General features: G+C 38.8%; 1 protein-coding gene across 1 annotated transcript; it reads right to left on the bottom strand.

The window, feature by feature from the left end:
• Nucleotides 1-16,091: 16,091 nt before the first annotated feature.
• LOC145044134 (RING/U-box superfamily protein with ARM repeat domain-containing protein) lies at nt 16,092-17,969 on the bottom strand. The gene has a single exon (XM_078992963.1). It carries the CDS (start codon nt 17,811-17,813, stop codon nt 16,362-16,364), a length of 1,452 nt encoding a protein of 483 aa, XP_078849089.1. The 5' UTR covers nt 17,814-17,969; the 3' UTR covers nt 16,092-16,361.
• Nucleotides 17,970-19,080: the final 1,111 nt, after the last annotated feature.

Raw genomic sequence — 19,080 nt, 5'->3', positions numbered from 1 at the left:
TAGTTATGGACTTAGACACTAATCCAACAAACCCAACCTCCGGTTTACCTGAAAAGGACATGAAAGTTTACAAATAAGGTTGTTCTAAAGACTAACATGAATATGATGACTTTCCAGAAAAAGGAAGAACAATAATGCTAAATAGATGCATGAAAATGGAATAAAATGTGTGCAAAAAAGGTGCATAAATTGCACCTAACAAATCTCCCCAAGCTTAGACCTTTCTTGTCCTCGAGAAAGAGCAAGAACTGGACAAACAGGACGATTTCTAGATGGCAAAAAGAAACATAGAACAAATAGGGACATAAATATCATAAAATCTAATAATGAATGCATGCAATGAAAACCATGAAAAAGAAACATTCGTACAAAAGATACATAAGGAAAAAATGAACCAAAGAAAAAAAAATTAGAACACAAGTAATCTTTTTTATATTTTATAATTATGGACATATACGATCAGACTTTACATCATTGGGGCTCTAATCATTAATACCTAGGTGACCATCATGCTACCTTCCACATATCACAAACTCCCAAAGTGAGGAAGACCATGAAACGATGTAATCTAATAATCCAACCATAGTTTTATTTAAACTTTATACCTTAATTAGCTTTTGCTAAAGAAAATAACACAGTTCGAGATCTCATGTCCTTAAGACTAGATGGTGAAGAATTAGAATCGACGCATTCTTAAGAACCCGTCACGGCGAATCAGCTTTCGCTGAAACAGTAAGCCCAACCGAAGGAGACCAACTCCTATGCTTTCACTTTTTCAAGAGCCACAAGTATCATATCACACAATTCTTCATTCGCCAGATTTGACTTTGAGATGGCTGTTGATTTTGATTAAACTTGTATTTGTATCTTCGTTTTGAGCTTTGAATTCCTCAACCAACTTGTGAATTTCTGAAAGTTTCTGTAACATCCCAAGTCTAGGTATACTTCAAGAGCCTTGATCTATTGAGCTATTGTCTATTTTAGCCCTTATTATAAAAAGAGTAAAAAAACGAGTACGCGGGGCGTACCTGAGGTGTACGCTTAGCGTACGCATGCATGTGACACGGAGACCACCTAGAATGTTGGGTATACCCGTGAGTACGTTGGGCGTACTAGGCCTAGAGTGCAACCCTAATTTGGGGTGAGTCCCCTATATAAGGGATATGATGGCCTCATTTCTGGCCACCATTCCCAGAGAAAAAACCCTAATAGTGCCCTAACCCTCATTCTAAAGCTTGTGTGTGTGTTTGATTGAGCCTTGAGAGTGTTTCTATCATTTTTAAAGAGAATAGAAGGTCTTGAAGAAGAAGGAGTTGGAGTCCAAGCTTCTAGATCCGAGCAAATCTGAGTGGGAAGCTTCTTATTAAGGTATAAAGCTTCAGACTTTGCCTTTCCTTTATCATGAGCATGTTGTTTGAGTATATTAGGGTTTTGTCCCAAAAGATGGAGACTTTATGAGATAATGAACTCCAGAGACCTTGATCTGCCCCCATTTCAGTGTATTATGTGTAGTAGAGTCATAAAAATCCAATCTTGGGCATTAGGAGTGAGCCATGTTTTGAGTGTTTTTGTAATATTCAGCCATGCAAAGGCTTAAAGTCACTAACTTTATGGACTAAGAGACATTAGGGAGCCCAGATCTGAGATATGAGCCTATGTCTTAACTGGTGAAGAACAAAAATGAGAGGAATGTGAAACTGGGGCGTATGTTGGGCGTAATCCTAGTATGTGCGACGTAGGGGTCGAGCATCCACGATGTCTGCATGGCAGCCGAGTACGCACAGCGTAGTACTCCCTATCATTGACTTTTGTTAACTTTTAGGGTTTTGTCAAATTGTGGACTATTAAGCCTATGAAGAGGTAAAATTGTCTTTTTCGCCCTTCTGTGAGTGTAGAAGGGTTAGTCTAGTTCTTGAGTGTCGATATTAATTAGAGATTATTATGTGTTAGGCAGAGGCTAGACCGGTGGGTAGAGTTCGAGGTTTCATTTGCTAGCTTACGAGGTGAGTCTTTTCACTATACTTACCTTGTGTGGTAACTTTATGTGTGACCAGAGGATCTTATGTGAATGAGTTGTGTTTTGAGTATCATGTTATCTGTTTTGTGTTATGCTTACTATATATTATATTGAGCTGCTGAGTTGAGGGACCAGAGGGCCCATCTGAGTTGTATGGCCGGAGGGTCCCACTGAGACACATTGACCGGAGCGTCTTGTTGAGTTTTAGCCTCGAGTGGCTGATGTGTTGTGTGTGGTATTTTGGGGAACTCACTAAGCTTTATGCTTACTGTGTTATGTGATATGTGTTTCAGGTAGTTCTGAGGATCGTGGCAAGGCACCGACATGATTGTACACACTGGCGGAACACTGTTTTTTTTTATGATTCTGGGATTGTGTTTATTTGATGACATTTGAGATATATGTGCTTGTGAGAATTAGGAAATGAGTTTTATTGTGTTTGAAATTGAAAATTTTGTCTGAAAATTTACGTCGTTACAAGTTGGTATCAGAGCCTTGGTTTGAGGGATTCGAATGCACCCTCGGGTGTGTTTGGACTCAAACTGAGGATTTGAGAAAGATTTTCAAAAGAGATAAATTTTTCTAAAAATGAGAAAGAGTTTAAGAAAAGACGAGCCGGAGCAGTGTGTACAATCAGCCAGAGCCCGAGCAGTGATTTCCCAAAATACCCTCATTTTGTGTTACGAGATATTTTATGAAATATATTGCATGCTAGAGAATAGGCTAGGTAAATCATACATTAGGACTAGGGTGGCCTGATTTGTGATGCCTTAGCCTAGGGATTTCTGCTATCAGTGAATTGTTTTAAGTATGAATATCTAGCAGGAGCGAGCCAATGATAGGATTACTGTGAGAGTAGCTTATGAGGCATAGAGTACTTGTTATTGGGATCCGAGGAAGAGGACTTGGGGTGAACACTGATACGGTGTGGAAGGTGGTATTGGGCCCGTACTACTGGAAACTCATGACCAGTGAATGATTCAACTAATAATCCTTAGGATGCTATGGAACAAGTAGGGGTGGGTGATCGAGTGTGAGTATGCTCGAACGAGTCCCTGATGATTTTGTGTTGTGTTTCAGAGACATCATGGTGGGTACACGCCACAACCCTAGAGGTAGTGGGAGTAGTGATGAGGAGATACAAAGGATGATCCACGAGAAGGTAGCTGCAGCTATCCGAGCAGAGATTCCAGATATGTTTGGTTCTATTAATACCACCTTGATACAAACGTTTGATGAGCGATACACTGCTATCATTAAGGCCGCTGCTGTCGCGGCCACTGCAGACGTCACCGCTACTAGGCCTCAGGGAGGTGACTCATTGCTGTTCTGAGAGTTCAGCAACACGAAGCCACCAGAGTTTGATAGGACGCATGATCTGATTGTTGCGATGAGGTAGATCTCCAATATCGAGGGGTGTTTTTACACGTGTTCATGCACCGACCATTTGAGAGTTTGGTTTGCACTGAACCAACTTCGCTTAGGAGCGAAGGGCTGGTGGAAATTTGTGACAACTGGTTTTAGCACTGCAGATCATGCTGCAGTATCATGGGAGAGGTTTGTTCAGATGTTCTGAGATAAGTATGTTCCCCCGGTGGAGAGGGAACGGTTGGCTCAGGAGTTTCTGTCTCTCAAGAAGAAGACAAAATCAGTGATTGAGATTTTGAGGATGTTCCATGAGAGGACGATGTTTTGCCCTGAACACGTGACCACTGAGCAGGCACGTGTGATCTGATACCTAAGCATAACGAGGAGGGAAATATGAGAGTTTGTGGCGAACTCATCATGTAAGATATTGACCAAGCTTCAGGCCAATACCAGGAGAAGAGAGACTGATCTTGAGTTGCAGACCAAGGAGGAGGAGGAGGAGTCCCGAGGGAAGGACCGGAGACCAGTGCATTCACAGTCGGCGACGAAGCGGGCCAAGCCCGCCAATTCTAGAGCTGGGGCTAAAAGGGCCGCACTTGTGGCAAGTGCGGCAAGAGTCACGAGGGTTCTTGCCATACGGGTATCTGCTACAAATGCGGCAAGGAGGAGCACATGGTGAAGGATTTCCCCAAGGGATTCTCGATTTGCTTTCATTGCAACCAGACCGACCACCGGAAGGCCGACTGCCCTCAGCTTGTGTAGGGATCAGCCCAGGGATCTACACCTACTTATGTGCATGCTACTGAGGTTCGGCCAGCGAAGGCTGAGACACCGAGGGTTCGTGGGAGAGCCTTTCAGCTGACAGCAGAGGAGGTCCGTGCAGCACCCGATGTTGTGGCTGGTATGTGTTCTTATTGTATTCCTTTGAGATATTTTGTGCTTATATTGTGATTATGTATAGGTACTTTTCTTATGAGTTTTGTGCATGCCTTGGTGTTACTTGACTCGAGTGCGAGTCGACCCTTTGTATCCTTAGCATTTAGTCGTAACATTAGTACCTGACGAGAGGTGTTGAGTCAAACTCTGAGAGTCTCCATAGCCGATGAGCATGCGGTATTTGTGACTGACGTGATTCGTGGATGTGTGCTCGAGATTTTCGGAGTTGAGTTTCCGATAGATCTGGTTCCGATCGCGATGAGGGATGTCTGTGTCATCGTGGGCATGTATTGGTTAAGTCGATTTGGAGTTATGATTTACTATGAGCGTTAGCTGGTGACCATACGAGACCCTAGTGGGGGAGTGCTTATAGTATATGGCGAGGGTACCCGATCTTGGTTGGCATTTTTTTTGCCGCCAGAGCGAGATAGAGTCTACAGTAGGGTTGTATGGGATTTTTGGTGTATGTGATGGATACGTGGGCTACCGCATATGGATCAAGTTCTATCTCCGAAGTTCCGATAGTGTGCGAGTTTCCAGATGTTTTCCCTGAGGAGTTGTCGGGAGTGCCTCCCGAGAGGCAGGTAGAGTTTCGGATCGATGTAGTGCCGGGAGATGCACCTATTGCCAAGGCACCTTATCACCTTGCGCCTCCGGAGATGCAGGAGTTATCCTCACAGCTACATGAGTTGTTGGGGAAAGGTTTTATTAGGCCGAGTAGTTCGCCGTGGAGAACCCCGATCCTTTTTGTCAAGAAAAATGATGGTTCACACTGAATGTGCATTGATTACCGGGAGTTGAACAAGTTGACGGTCAAGAACCGTTACCCACTTCTGAGGATCAATGATTTGTTCGATCAGTTGCAGGGGGCGTCTTGGTTTTCCAGATCAATCTGAGGTCTGGGTATCATCGAATGAGAGTCCGTGAGGAGGATGTCTAGAAGACGGCCTTCAGGACACGTTATGGGACTATGAGTTCATGGTGATGCCTTTTGGGCTCACCAATGCACTGAGAGCGTTCATGGACCTTATGAACAGGGTGTGTAGGCCCATGTTGGATCATTCGGTGATTGTGTTTATCGATGATATTTTTGTGTATTCGAGGTCCAGAGAGCAACATGAAGAGCACCTGAGAGAGATTCTGGGTGTACTGAGATCGGAGGGGCTCTATGCCAAGTTCTCTAAGTGTGATTTCTGGTTACGAGAGGTCCAGTTACTGGGACACCTCGTTAACCAGAATGGTATTTTGTTCGATCCGGCCAAGATTGAGGCAGTTATGAGATGGCAGGTGCCGAGATCCCTCACCGAGATCAAGAGTTTTTTGGGACTGGCTGGATACTATTGGAGATTTATTAGAGATTTTTCCAAGATTGTCATCCCTCTCACCAGTTTGACTCGGAAGGGTGTTGCGTTTACTTGGGATCCCGAGCAGCAGACCTCATTTGATACCCTTCACCAGAGATTGTGCGAGGCTCCCATGTTGGCCCTTTCGGAGGGAATGGAGGATTTAGTTGAAGAGAGTGCATGTGATAACGTACACATTGAGGCCGTTAAAGCCTCATGAGATGAGATATCCCACCCACGATTTGGAGCCGGGGGCAGTGGTGTTTTCCCTCAATATCTGGTGTCACTATCTATACAGGGTTCGGTGTACCATATACACGGACCACAAGAGTTTGAAGTATCCTATGGATCAGCACAACCTTAACATGAGACATAGGAGATGGTTAGATGTGGTGAAAGATTATGACTGTGAGATCTTGTATCATCCGGGCAAAGCTAATGTGGTAGCCGACGCCCTAAGCCGTAGAGCAAAGAGCACCCCGGTCCAAGACGTGTGTATGAGGATGACATTGATGACTCCAGTCTTAGATATCATTCGAAAGGCCCCGTGAGACCAGAGAACCGCAAGAGGGAGTGGGTGATTGGGCAAGAGTCCGAGTTTGTGACGGACAGTAGAGGAATTATGACCTTCCGAGGAAGGATTTGGTTGCCTTATATGGGCGGAGCTCGACGCACATTGATGGAGGAGGCACATAGATCGAGATTTTCGATCCACTGCAGGGCCACTAAGATGTATTTGGACCTGAAGAGAGATTATTGGTGGCCATGTATGAAGAGATACGTTGCGTGCATAGTCGAGAGGTGCTTGACCTGTCACTGGGTTAAGGCCGAGCACTAGTGTCCTCATAGCAAGTTGCAGCCATTGGAGGTTCCCCAATGGAAATGGGAAAAAATTTCTATGGATTTTATCACCAAGTTGTCGAGGACCACGCGGGGTGTCGACGCGATTTGGGTGATTGTGGATCGGTTGACGAATAGCGCTCACTTTCTTGCTATCAGTGAGAGCTCTTCTGTTGAGAGGCTGGCAGAGATATGTGTGCAAGAGGTGGTAGCTCGACATGGGATGCCGACATCTGTAGTGTCCGATCAGGATGTGCATTATACTTCCAGGTTCTGGAAGAAGTTCCATGAGGAGTTGGGAACGCGATTGCATTTTAGCACAACCTACCACCCACAGACAAACGAACAGAGTGAGTGGAAGATTCAAATGCTCGAGGACATGCTTCGAGCATGTGTTATGGACTTCGGTGGAAGTTGGGATGCATAACTACCCTTGGCTAAGTTTTCTTACAACAACAACCACCATTCCAATATCGACATACCTCATTTTGAGCTTCTTTATGGGAGGAGGTGTCAGACCCCCATCTGTTGGGGAGAGGTAGGGAAGCGAGTGATGGATGGCACTAAGATAGTGATCAAGACAACTGAGCAAATTCAGCAGGTCAGACAGAGATTACTGACGACTTAGAGTTGCCAGAAGAGTTATGTGGACAAACGACGATCTGAACTTAAGTTTCAGGTTGGAGATTTTATTCTCCTGAGGGTATCCCCGTGGAAAGGGGTAATACGATTTAGGAAGAGGGGCAAGTAGGGCCCCTGATACATCGGTCCTTTCAGGGTGGCCACTAGAGTGGGTAAGGTAGCATAACGCTTAGAGCTACCTGCGGAGTTGAGCCAGATCCATAACACCTTCCACGTGTCCCATTTGAGGAAGTGTGTGGTTGATGAGACAACAGTGGTACCACTAGAGGACATTCAGGTGGATGTGATCCTGAATTATATCAAGAGACTGATCGCGATTATGGATCGAAAGGTGAAGGTTTTGAGGAAAAAAGAGGTGCCCCTGGTTCAGGTTCAGTGGCAACACTGGAAAGGGTCCGAGATGACTTGGTAACCGGAGTCCAAGATGTGGGAGCAGCATCCAAAGCTATTTGAAGAGCATGACTTCGAGGGTGAAGTCTGATTATAGTGGGGGAAAATTGTAACATCCCAAGTCCAGGTATACTTCGAGAACCTTGATATATTGAGCTATTGTTTATTTTAGCCCTTATTATAAAAAGAGTAAAAAATGAGTACGATGGACAATCCTGAGGTGTACGCTTAGCGTACTCGTCAGCGTGCATGTGACGTGGAGACCACCTAGTACGCTGGGCGTACTAGGCCCAGAGTGCAACCCTAATTTGCGGTGAGTCCCCTATATAAGGGATATGATGGCCTCATTTATGGCCACCATTCCCAGAGACAAAACCCTAAGAGTGCCTTAACCTTCGTTCTAAAGCTTGTGTGTGTGTGTGTGATTGAGCCTTGAGAGAGTGTGTGTGATTTTTGAAGAGAATAGAAGGTCTTGAAGAAGAAGAAGTTGGAGTCCAAGCTGCTAGATCCGAGCAAATCTGAGTGGGAAGCTTCTTATTAAGGTATAAAGCTTCAGACTTTGTCTTTCCTTTGTCATGAGCATGTTGTTTGAGTATATTAGGGTGTGTCCCAAAAGATGGAGACTTTATGAGATAATGAACTCCAAAGACCTTGATCTGCCCCATTTTAGTGTATTATGTGTAGTAGGGTCATAAAAATCCAATCTTGGGTGTTAGGAGTGAGCCATGCATGAGTTATGAGCTACATAAGGAAAGAGAATGGGTATTTTGAAAATGAGCTTAAAAGCTTCAAGGTGGGTTAAGGTTAATTTTCTAGGGCTAGAGAATGATGGAAGCTAAAGATGGGCAACCTAGCCTCCCCACTTTCCTTTAAATACCCGAAAAATTAGGGTTTTCATGACAGAGAGTCTCCACGTTGTGACTAATAGATGTCACATTGTGGGGATCATTAAATGATCCGGTGAAACTTCCAGCATCACCATGTTGTGGGATACTCTCACTACAACGTACCCACTCCCAAAGATCCAAAATACATTAAAATTAAATAACTCCAACAATCCGGATCTTACAATCGATAGTTATGCATGAATTTAAAGAACATCGAAAACAGAGCTCGTACGATGAAGATATAATTTTTGGAAAAGTCAAAATTTAGTATGCGCATGTACGAGAGGTGTGGCGTGGAACAGGTTGTTGACATTGTGACATAGGCAAATCTGGTGCTAACTTGTGGAAGTATGGTCGCAGGAGCAACGTCACTTGAAGGGTGTAGTGCCCCTCTAGTCGAAAAGCGGCGAATGCATGTTCAAATATAAATACTCCTCGAATTTCCTTCATTTTCTCATCCCAATGCTCATATCTCTCTTTGAAATCTCTCTAGTACTTAAGGTCCGACTTTTTCTGTACTTTTGAGTATTCTAGTAGGCTCTGGAGTAGATTGATGGGTTATGAGCATAACTACATCCTATGTGATCATGCAACCTAAATTGCTTTGGATCTAAGTTTTTCACTAGTTGAACATGCAATTGAATACCAAAGCAATAAACCCTAGATCTAGCATACAATTTCGAAAATTATATAAAAAAAGGGTTTTGATGATTACCTTACTAGTTATGTAGTAATAACTAGAACTCCGTGTAGATCCTTGACTCTTGAAAGCTTAGTGCCTCAAATGTTAAACCTCTAATGGATCACAAACACCTCTAGCTAGAGGAAGCAGATAGAATTTCGGCTAGGGTTTCTTCTTCGCAAGCATTCGCTGAAAATCCTAAGCCTATTGGGTCATTATATAGCTCGGCGATGTTAGGGTTTTCTGGAGGAAACCCTAATTTCCTGCTTAAGGCTTAAGAAACCCATGGACTCTTTACCAATAGTCCTTGGGAGAAATCTATAGGGCCTCCCTATAGAATTTCGTCCACTCCATTCTAAGGAGTCCACCAGCCCAGTTTCACAACTATCAATGATTTTCAAAACAGTCTCTATTCTTTTAATTAGTTCCTTTAATCCCAAAATTAAATCCAAATTAATTTCTGAATAAATACTAATTAAATAACATGAATTCTAATTAATGTATTATTTTCATAATACATTAATAAATCAATTTATTATCCCAAATAATAAATTCAACCTCTCTCTCCAAAAGTCATCATGTCAAGTTGCTCGGTGAAGGCAGCCCAAAAGGACCATGCTACTATCAAATCAAGTACATACCAATTATAGTTATAGCCTTAGACACCTAATCCAATAGTCTCCCACTTGGATAAGTGTAATAACTATAATTGCAAGTATGACTTCAAAATTTGACCAACAATCGTAGCTTTCAAAAGCTGTTGTCGAACTCTGACCCAGTCAGTTGTGTGTCCTTAGATAAAGGATCATATAATCCTTTGTTCTGCAAGATATCATGTGTACAAAGACATGAAACAGAATCATTCTCATTGTCTAACAGTTTGTTTCCTGATTTCTGATTTGTATGACGAAGAACTTAATTGAACACATCAATTCAGTCCTGACTAAGCCCGACACATAAGTCAACACAAAGTCATCGAGGGGCCTAAGATATCGCTATTACCCCTTGGGATAAAAGGAACAAATAAACTTTGACTTATATTTTTGTACTATTTACTCCTCAAATCATACAAAACAATACGTTTTATAACATCAAGTTATTGATGTGTTTACGCATTATCAATGTACAACCAACTCGTTAACAACAACTCATATATCTCGGTTTAAAAACTATACGATATTATCGTCTCATAATTACTCATGATAAATTTCGTGAAGTAATTCAAATGAGTGTGGGTTTAATCTAATTACATATAAGGGCTGTGCATCTTTCCTTTGTTAAGTTTTATATGGGCAAAAAGGAAAATATCAAAATTTTTGGGGAAACCCCCAAAGTATTCTCGGATGATTTGCCCAACTTGTCTCCTAAAAAGAAAATCGAGTTTCGAATCGACTTTATACCGGGTGTGACACCAATTGCATACACACCATACCATTCCCCTCCCACTAAAATATGTGAATTGATGTTTCAACTTCAAAAACTTATCAAAAAAGGTTTTCTTCATCCAAGTTCTTCTTCATTAGGTGAACATATTATATTTGTCAAAAAGAATGATGATTCAATGTGAATGTGTTTTGACTATCGTGAACTTTATAAAGTGACCATCACGAACCACTACCTCTTACCTTGATTTGATGATTTCTTCGATCAACTTGAAGGGGTTGATTATTTTTCAAAGTTGGATCTATGCTCTGGTTATCATCTATGCTGACTAAAAGAAAGCGATATCAAAAAGATGACATTTCGAACTCGTTATAGACATTACAAGTTTTTGATGATGTAATTCGGTATCACCAATGCACCAATCGCTTTTATGGATTTAATGAATCAAGTATTCAAACCATTTATTGACAACTCGGTCATTGTTTTCATCGACAACATCATTTACTCAAAACAAAAAAATACCACGAACAACACTTACAAAAAAAATTGCAAGTCTTGAAGAAAGAATGTCATTATGCTAAATTACCAAAATATGAAGTTTGTTTACAACTTATAAGAAGTTCAATTCTTAGGACGTATTGTGCTTAAAGAAGGTATAAAATTCTATCAATAAAAAATCAAGGCAATGATTAAATTAGAGCCCCCAAAGACTCCAACAAAGCAAATTAAGTTATAATGTAGGGAAAATAGTACAAAAATAGTAGAGTTTACATCAAAATTCTAATTTCACAATGTTTTTTTTGTCTTAAATTTTACATTGAGTTTTCCAGTTTGTTACAATTCTGATAATTTGATCGGTCAAATAGTCAAAATTATAACAAATTGGAAAACACAGTGTCAAATATAAGACAAAAAATTGTGTTAATTTAAAATTTTGGTGTAAAGTTGGTAATTTTTGTGTTATTTCAGAATTGTAACAATTTAGAAAACTTAGTATCAAATTTGAAACATAAAAAACACAATATCAAATTAAAATTTTGATGTAAACTTGTTAGCTTTTGTGCTATTTTCCTTAGAATGGTTTCATAATTGCGAAACAAAATTAAGTTAGAATATATTCATAATTAAGTTAGAGACTCATCTTTTAAAAATCATTTCAACTTAAGTTACAACTAAACAAATTAAGTTAGAATATATATTCATAATTGTTAAATATTTCAAACATAAGATGATCAATGGATTTAAGTCTTTTATCCACACGTTTTCAACAAGTTGGATATTGTTTCCTTTAGAAACCGTGATGCCATTGACTATATCTCATCAAATAGCAACCAAAAACTTTTGTTGTCCAAAGTTGGTGCTCGCTTATATGAGCGTTTATTTATCAACATTTGGATCGGCCCACCGAACTAATGAAGCCTAGGTTGTTATGTCACCAGACCCAATTAGATTTAGGAAGAGTTGCAACTCGTACAGGTAAACCTTTGAGATTGTTGTTTGGTTACTGGTTTTAGTCCAGTTCTCCAGTTTAACTTCCAACTTTTGGTGTCTGAGTATAATTTTTTTTTCAATTTTAATTATTTTTTGGTTTTATCTTTTTTTGTAAATGTAAAATGCTGGAAGATTTAGAATTTTCATTGTACAATCTTAGATAGAGAACTTTTAATATTGTAATCATAGTTTAAAATTTTGATACCGAATATAACATCATTCGAACTCATTATTATTTGTTTTTTTTTTTGGAACAGACAAATTTTATAAAAAAAAAAATTAAAAATTAAAAAAAAAATAGTCACTAGAAAGTAGCTAGAGCAAAAAACAAAACAGTTACATCAAAATGGGGTTAGGGAGCAAAGCATTCCAAATATTGACAACAATATTACTAAAAACTGTATCCTTTCTAGGTTGCGTACTATCGACACAAATTTGTCCATGAAATTTCATAGATACCACCACATTGTTGCCACAGTTGCATCAAGAACGCGATTGCAGGCTAACAAAAACAACAAAGATTCCGACAAAGTCGAGAAATCACCAAGCAAAGTAATAGCAGACAAATCCACGCAACACTTCATAGTAATAGGGCTAGCAACCTCGCACTAAAGAAGACCATGATTCAAAGCTTCCAACTTAGTGTTGCAAATCGAAAATAAAGAGCATGAGACACCGAGACCACGACTTACTAGATTATCCTTAGTGGGAATGTTCACCTTGATGGGAATCAAAGTATTCCAAATTGTGTGTCAGTAATAAAAGGCAAAGAGTTATAATCAAAGAAAACCTGAGCATCCCTAACAACAAACTCTATGAAATTTCAAACCTAATTATCATAACACTCGAAGAACTTCAGATCAAGCAATAAATCACTTGGGTGCAAAAATTGATTCAAATTTGGACATCTCCACTACTGATGACGCCACCTCCATTTCCAAACATTATTCTCTCTCTCTCATCAATAAAACAATCAATATCAATTTCTAAGCTTGCTTCTAGAGTTGCAAGCTATGAAACATCTACTTTAAAAAAAGAATTTCCCACCTACACTTCCTTCCAAAATAAAGTATTTTTCTATCACAAACTGCTTTGTTTAAGACTTCAAAATCGAGTCAACAATTTGTGACCACGCACCTTTAACCCCGACAAATACCAAGATCAAACGCCTCTAGAGCCACCGTGGATCAATTTGACTAATCTAACCCATGAAGCATTCAGATTTTTAACAAAATGACATCATTAGAAGCCGAAAGATTACCGATGCTCAGGCCCATGCAATTTAGAGGCCAAAACCAAAGACCACTTAACCCAACGAATATAAACCCAAAAATAAAAAAATTATAGTCTAAAATCATGTAAAAACTATAAACTACACTTTTGAAAAAAAATCTCATGCCAATAACACTTCAAACGAATGAGATATTCATGTTTTAAACTTTTCACAGAAACCGGTTCCAGCCCTTAAAACTTGTTTCGGTTCCTAACATGGATCCGGTTCCTAAACCCGATTTACACGGACCTGAAGGGCCCGAAACCAGATTACCCGAAAACTAGAGAGAGTCATTCTTTATTTACATATTTCAGTTCTAAGGGTTCCGATTTCGGTCCATTTTCCAGTACTAAATCTCAAAATCTCATGCTACACAACACCAGTATCTCACTTACCTGGTTGGTAGGGGTAGCACGTGCTACCCCTCAACTATTTAATAGAAGTGCTATTTTTTTTACATACCATGCATATATAAATAAATGTGATGATGCAACTTAACATAATGAGTCCATCTATTATCGGTAAATACCTTAGCCCAAGTAGCGTAAACAGCCCAACTAATGTAAATAAAAAGGGTTTGGACGCTGTTTGTTTGCAACATGAAAGAAAAAAAACAGCCGCCCCTTCTTAGTGACGAGTAGGCGACTTTGTTTGGAAAACTCACTCACGGAATCATCATCCTACTAGCAAGAATAGAAACAAGTAATCTTTACTTTTTCAACTTTAATGTTTTATCCTTTAGTTTAAGTTAGTTAGTTATTGAAATTGAAAACCTAATTAGCCAATTAGTTATTCACTTGTTATGATGTGGATAAAATTAAGTTTAGATCTTCAAATGTGATTAAATTTTTAATTACATTAGTAGGGTTTTATTGGATTGTCTTTGATAAATTTAATTTGTTAGACTATAGCATAAGATAGAACAAAATTTATTGTTTTGATTGTTACTTGTTTGGAGATATGTGGGTCAACAAGGAGGAGATATGTATTTGTGATAGAAGGCTTTAATATTTGGAGTAAAAAGATATCATTGAATAAAGGAAGACATCAATTTAAAATGTAATATATATATATATATATATATATATATATATATATATATATATATATATATATATATATATATATATATGAAAAGTAAATATACCTTAAGGTATATAAGCTTAAGTATCTAAACAACAATAGTTGTTTAATATATTCATTATAATGTTCTTAAACTATATATATATATATATATATATATATATATATATATATATATATATATATATATATATATATATATATATATACTAAATGTTTTTTCCTACCTTTTTATAGAGTAAATTACACGAATGGTCCATGTGGTTTAGGGTAATTTCTACGTTTGGTTCCTAATTTATTTTTGTAACTCGGAAGTTTCCTACTGTTTGTTTTTGTTACGCATTTGGTCCCTATGTTATCTAAAAAGACTATATTCCCCTTGATTTTTTAATTTATTTAAATAAACACACATCTTATCTTACCTACTCCAATGTTTTTCTTATTTAAATAATAATCTTTTTAGGTAAGATAGAGACCAAACACGTAACAAAAACAAATAGTAAGAACCAAGTGTGTAAGAAAAGCAAATAGTAGGAACATTCCAAGTTAAAAAATAAGTTAGAGACCAAACGCGCAAATTACCCCAAACCATAGAGATCATTTTTGTAATTTACTCTTTTTATATTTATTGAGATTTTTTGGTGCTACCCGTTACATAAGTTCTTGGATCTGCCCTGCACAACACCTAGCACATATGTAACCAAAGTATACCACCGACAACCAATTGATAACATTTTCATATTGGAACTACTTAACTTGTTCTTGAACTTTTCGAAAGAGAATCTCAACTTTTAATTCGAGACATGTTACTACCAATCGGTACCCATATGTAAATGACTCATTATTTGCCTAAAAGAATATTTAAAATTATATATCAAACATGGTACATTTATTAAGTTTTCCAAAGAAAACTCGGAACTTTGTCACATTAGCTTCAAATTATTAACAGATAAATATGAACAAATTAAACTAAATGCTTAACACTATCAAACTAGACCCTTCTATTACAACTTGTATCATTGACAATTAGGATTGTAAACGAACCGAACGAGCGTTGTTGATAATCGTTTATTTAAGTTAACCGAACAAATGAACGAACACGAACGTTTAAACGAACGAGTTTTATGGTTCATGTTTGTTCGTTTAAGAAACTACATTGCTCATGTTCGTTCGTTTATGTTCGTGATGTTAAACGAATATAAACAAATGGACATAAACGAACAAAGATAAACAAACATATATGAACATAAATGAACATATAATATAGTAATATAATCAAACACAATTAAAAATATATAAAGATATAATAAACTTATATGAACAATCATAAACAAACATTCATGAACATAATTGAACGAAAGATACCATTGTTCATGTTCGTTTGTTTAACTAAACGGATGAGAATTTGTGTTCATGTTCGTTCATTTACTAAATAAACGAACTTTCCGCCGAACGGTTCACAAACAATTCGTTGAACGTTCAGTTCGTTTACAGCCCTACTGACAATTATAACTCAATCACATATTCAAATACCACTTCTTGGTGTTTCCATCACCCAGCCACACAACCAACACAAAGAAATAAATTAGAATATCCCAAAAGCAAGAAGTTGATGCTTGGACTTGAACATAAGACACAACACTGATGAATTTCCTTATACGACTATACCCTGAACATCATCATACCTCACTTGTGAATTTTCAATTCTTCTTTACAACTATAACCTAAGACCTCAATTATGAATTCTCCATACACCTTATAACCGAAAATATGAGACCTCACTTGTGAATTCTCATTCAGAATGCATGCATGCAGTCTTACGACGCTTTGGAGACCCCAAGCACCACCACATTCAAACGGGTGGGCAACAATCCGAATCCATTTGAAAATCTTTATTTACACCACTATGTTTTTTTTTTCTATGCACACATAAACAAAAGGGTTCCCCAAATTACATAAAAATGATCACAAAAACACAAAACCCAAAAACTGCCCACAAAAACATATGTCCAATTATGAAACGAGTTTACCCTTTCCCATAAACAAGTTCATATCGTGACCGAGTCAACTCGTCGGAATTGAGCAACGCCTCCCAATCCACCGTCTCTTCCTCCTCGTATTTCTGTCTCATCACCTCCAAGATTTTCTTTGCCTTCTCTTTACACCGTTCAGTCCCTGTCTCCTCTTCTTTGATTAGCAATTCTTCTGCTCCGGCCTCTTTTGCAAGCCCTTTGAACCTCAACCCGCCTTGACTCAGCCCATATAACGCTCCCAAACAACATTCCCGAGTCGACTCAGAGTCAAATTCCGCCTGACTCAATAACCGGAGTAAGCATTCCACCGCGCCTCCGTCCAACATTGCCGCCCGGCCCTCGATGCTGGTAGCTAAATTGCCGAGAACCAACATGACCCGACCAGTCATATGACCGGATTTCACCATGTTTAGAAATAATTGAACTGACCCGAGTTTCACCAGCTTTGCGCGGTTGCTTTGAACGAGAGATAAGTGGTATAGAGCTAAGGCGGAGTCATGGCGGGACCTGTCGGAGCCGGAGCGGAGGGCGTGGAGTAATGGGGGTAAAGCGCCAAGAACGCCGATGGCGGTTTTGTTCTGATCGTCGAGAGCTAAGCTGAATAACGCGCCGGCGGCATGGTCTTGTGCCTCCGGGAATCCGCCTCTTAATACGTCAATTAACGGTGGGACGATTCCTGATCTTACGATTTTCACTTTGTTCGCGTTTTCTAATGATAAGTTTACCAACGCCGCGACGGAGTTCACTTGAACGGAAGAGTATTTTGACACGATTAGATGCCGGAGCGCCGAGAGTAATCTCGGCGTACAGAGATGGATCCGGGATTCCTGTTTCATTCGTGTGATTTTTCTCAAGGAATCCACTGCTTCTTCCTGATTCGACGTCAACCCGCTTCTGAGCTTACAAAAAATTTCTTCATCTTCTTCAATGGAGTTGTCGATTTCAGAGGATGAAGAAGATGAGTAACAAAAAGGACGAGTTGTTAACAACGGCAGAGGAGTAGTGGAACACGAGTCAGCTGCAGCCGCAACCACCGAATCCTCCGATGTCGACGACAAGCAACTGGATAAACGAATTAACGGGAAATCAGGGGAATCCTTCATTAACGCTTGCACGATTTTCAAAGCCGAACGGATATCAATCGGCTGAGGGATTGGTAAGAAGGAATTAGTCCGACACCAATTAACGATGGCGGATTTGAGAGCGAGATTAGGGATGATGGTGGTGAAATCGACGGTGGCGAGGAAGGTGGTGGGTTTGAAGGAGAGGGAAATACACGCGAGGACGCAATTCCGCTCGAATGTTTGGCCGGAGGAAACTATAACAGGGTCTGCCATTAGCTCACCGGATATGGGACAGATGAATTCCGGAGGTGGTGATGGTTTTCTGTGATTGGTGGGTGATCGGAGGAGAGTAAATCTCCATCTGTTCTTGCTACTACCCATCTGAAACACAATTGATTCGCAGAAACGGCGCAGATTCCGAAGTTGATTAGATTGAAGAACGGCATGGAATCGGAACAGCAGGGAAGAACATATTGGAGAAAGGAAAATGAGAGTAAAGGGAATCGAGGAGATTGTGCTTCTGATTTATGGTCGTATACACACCCTTAAAGCTAAAAGCGGATACCATTTCAAACAGTTCAGATTATTATTGATGTTCTTTTTATTTTCACCATTTTGTATTCTTTTTTAAGTTATTATACTCAACCTAAGAAATTTTTTATTTCTAACACTTTAAATAAGATTTAAAATACTCTATCCTCAAAAAATTATAAATCACTTTGTAAGCCTAAATATTTGTCTACTCAATTTGAAATCATATATATCACATACCGTAAAAAATTTCATAAAGCATCAAAACTTCATACATTCATCTATAATCATGTCTTTTGTTCCATATGTTCACGGCAATCTTGTTCTTTTTTTACTTAAAGATGTGTTCTTTATTATCATTGTGGTTTGCATGTACAATTTTATGTTTACTGCTTAAGAAATTACAATTTCTTCCACTGTATGGGTATATACTAACGAGATCTTAAAAGCAAATTTGAAGACTCTATATCGATCTTGCAAAAAATATAACGATTATAAATAAAATTTCAATATTAACAACTTTGTCCAAAACAATAATCAAACTTTGATCTTAGTATGTAAAATCATGTTAGATTCTCACTAATCCACTATTAAAGAAAAACCCAAAGGGGATGTATTTCTTATACGTATATTGTATAATTTGGAAGACCTTGAAAGATAAAAGAATTTTTCGGGAGTTATGTTCAAACTATTCGCAATATGTATTGTCGGTCTACTACTTGCATGTGAAGTTTGAAGTATAGTTGACTACACTAAGGCTTTCCCAGTAGAAATCAGATTTTGTTAAGCATCAACTCTTAATATGTATATATTAACTTTGATTATAGATAAAATCTATTCCAACACCCATTGATGTACGCTTTTTTCCAATGATATATGTAACGTCCTAAAAACCACAGTAAAAATCATTTTCAAAAGTCATTTTTATAAAATCCATATAATAATCAAACATTGCTTCCAAAATAAAACCATAAAAGTCAAAGCATCAATATTATCTCTCAAGACATATATCAACAGGGGGAGTTTATTTGAACGCCTCGAAACTCTAAGCCAAAGCTTAATGAGTTCCCCAAAAATATCTCACACATAAGTACACATACAATGCATGCACTCATGA

The sequence above is a fragment of the Lactuca saligna genome, chromosome 4 (genome assembly GCF_052625555.1).
Source record: "Lactuca saligna cultivar CGN05327 chromosome 4, ASM5262555v1, whole genome shotgun sequence".
NCBI classification, from domain to species: domain Eukaryota; kingdom Viridiplantae; phylum Streptophyta; class Magnoliopsida; order Asterales; family Asteraceae; genus Lactuca; species Lactuca saligna.
The sequence above is the reverse complement of the archived record's forward strand: the minus strand, read 5'-3'. Positions and strand labels throughout refer to the sequence as shown.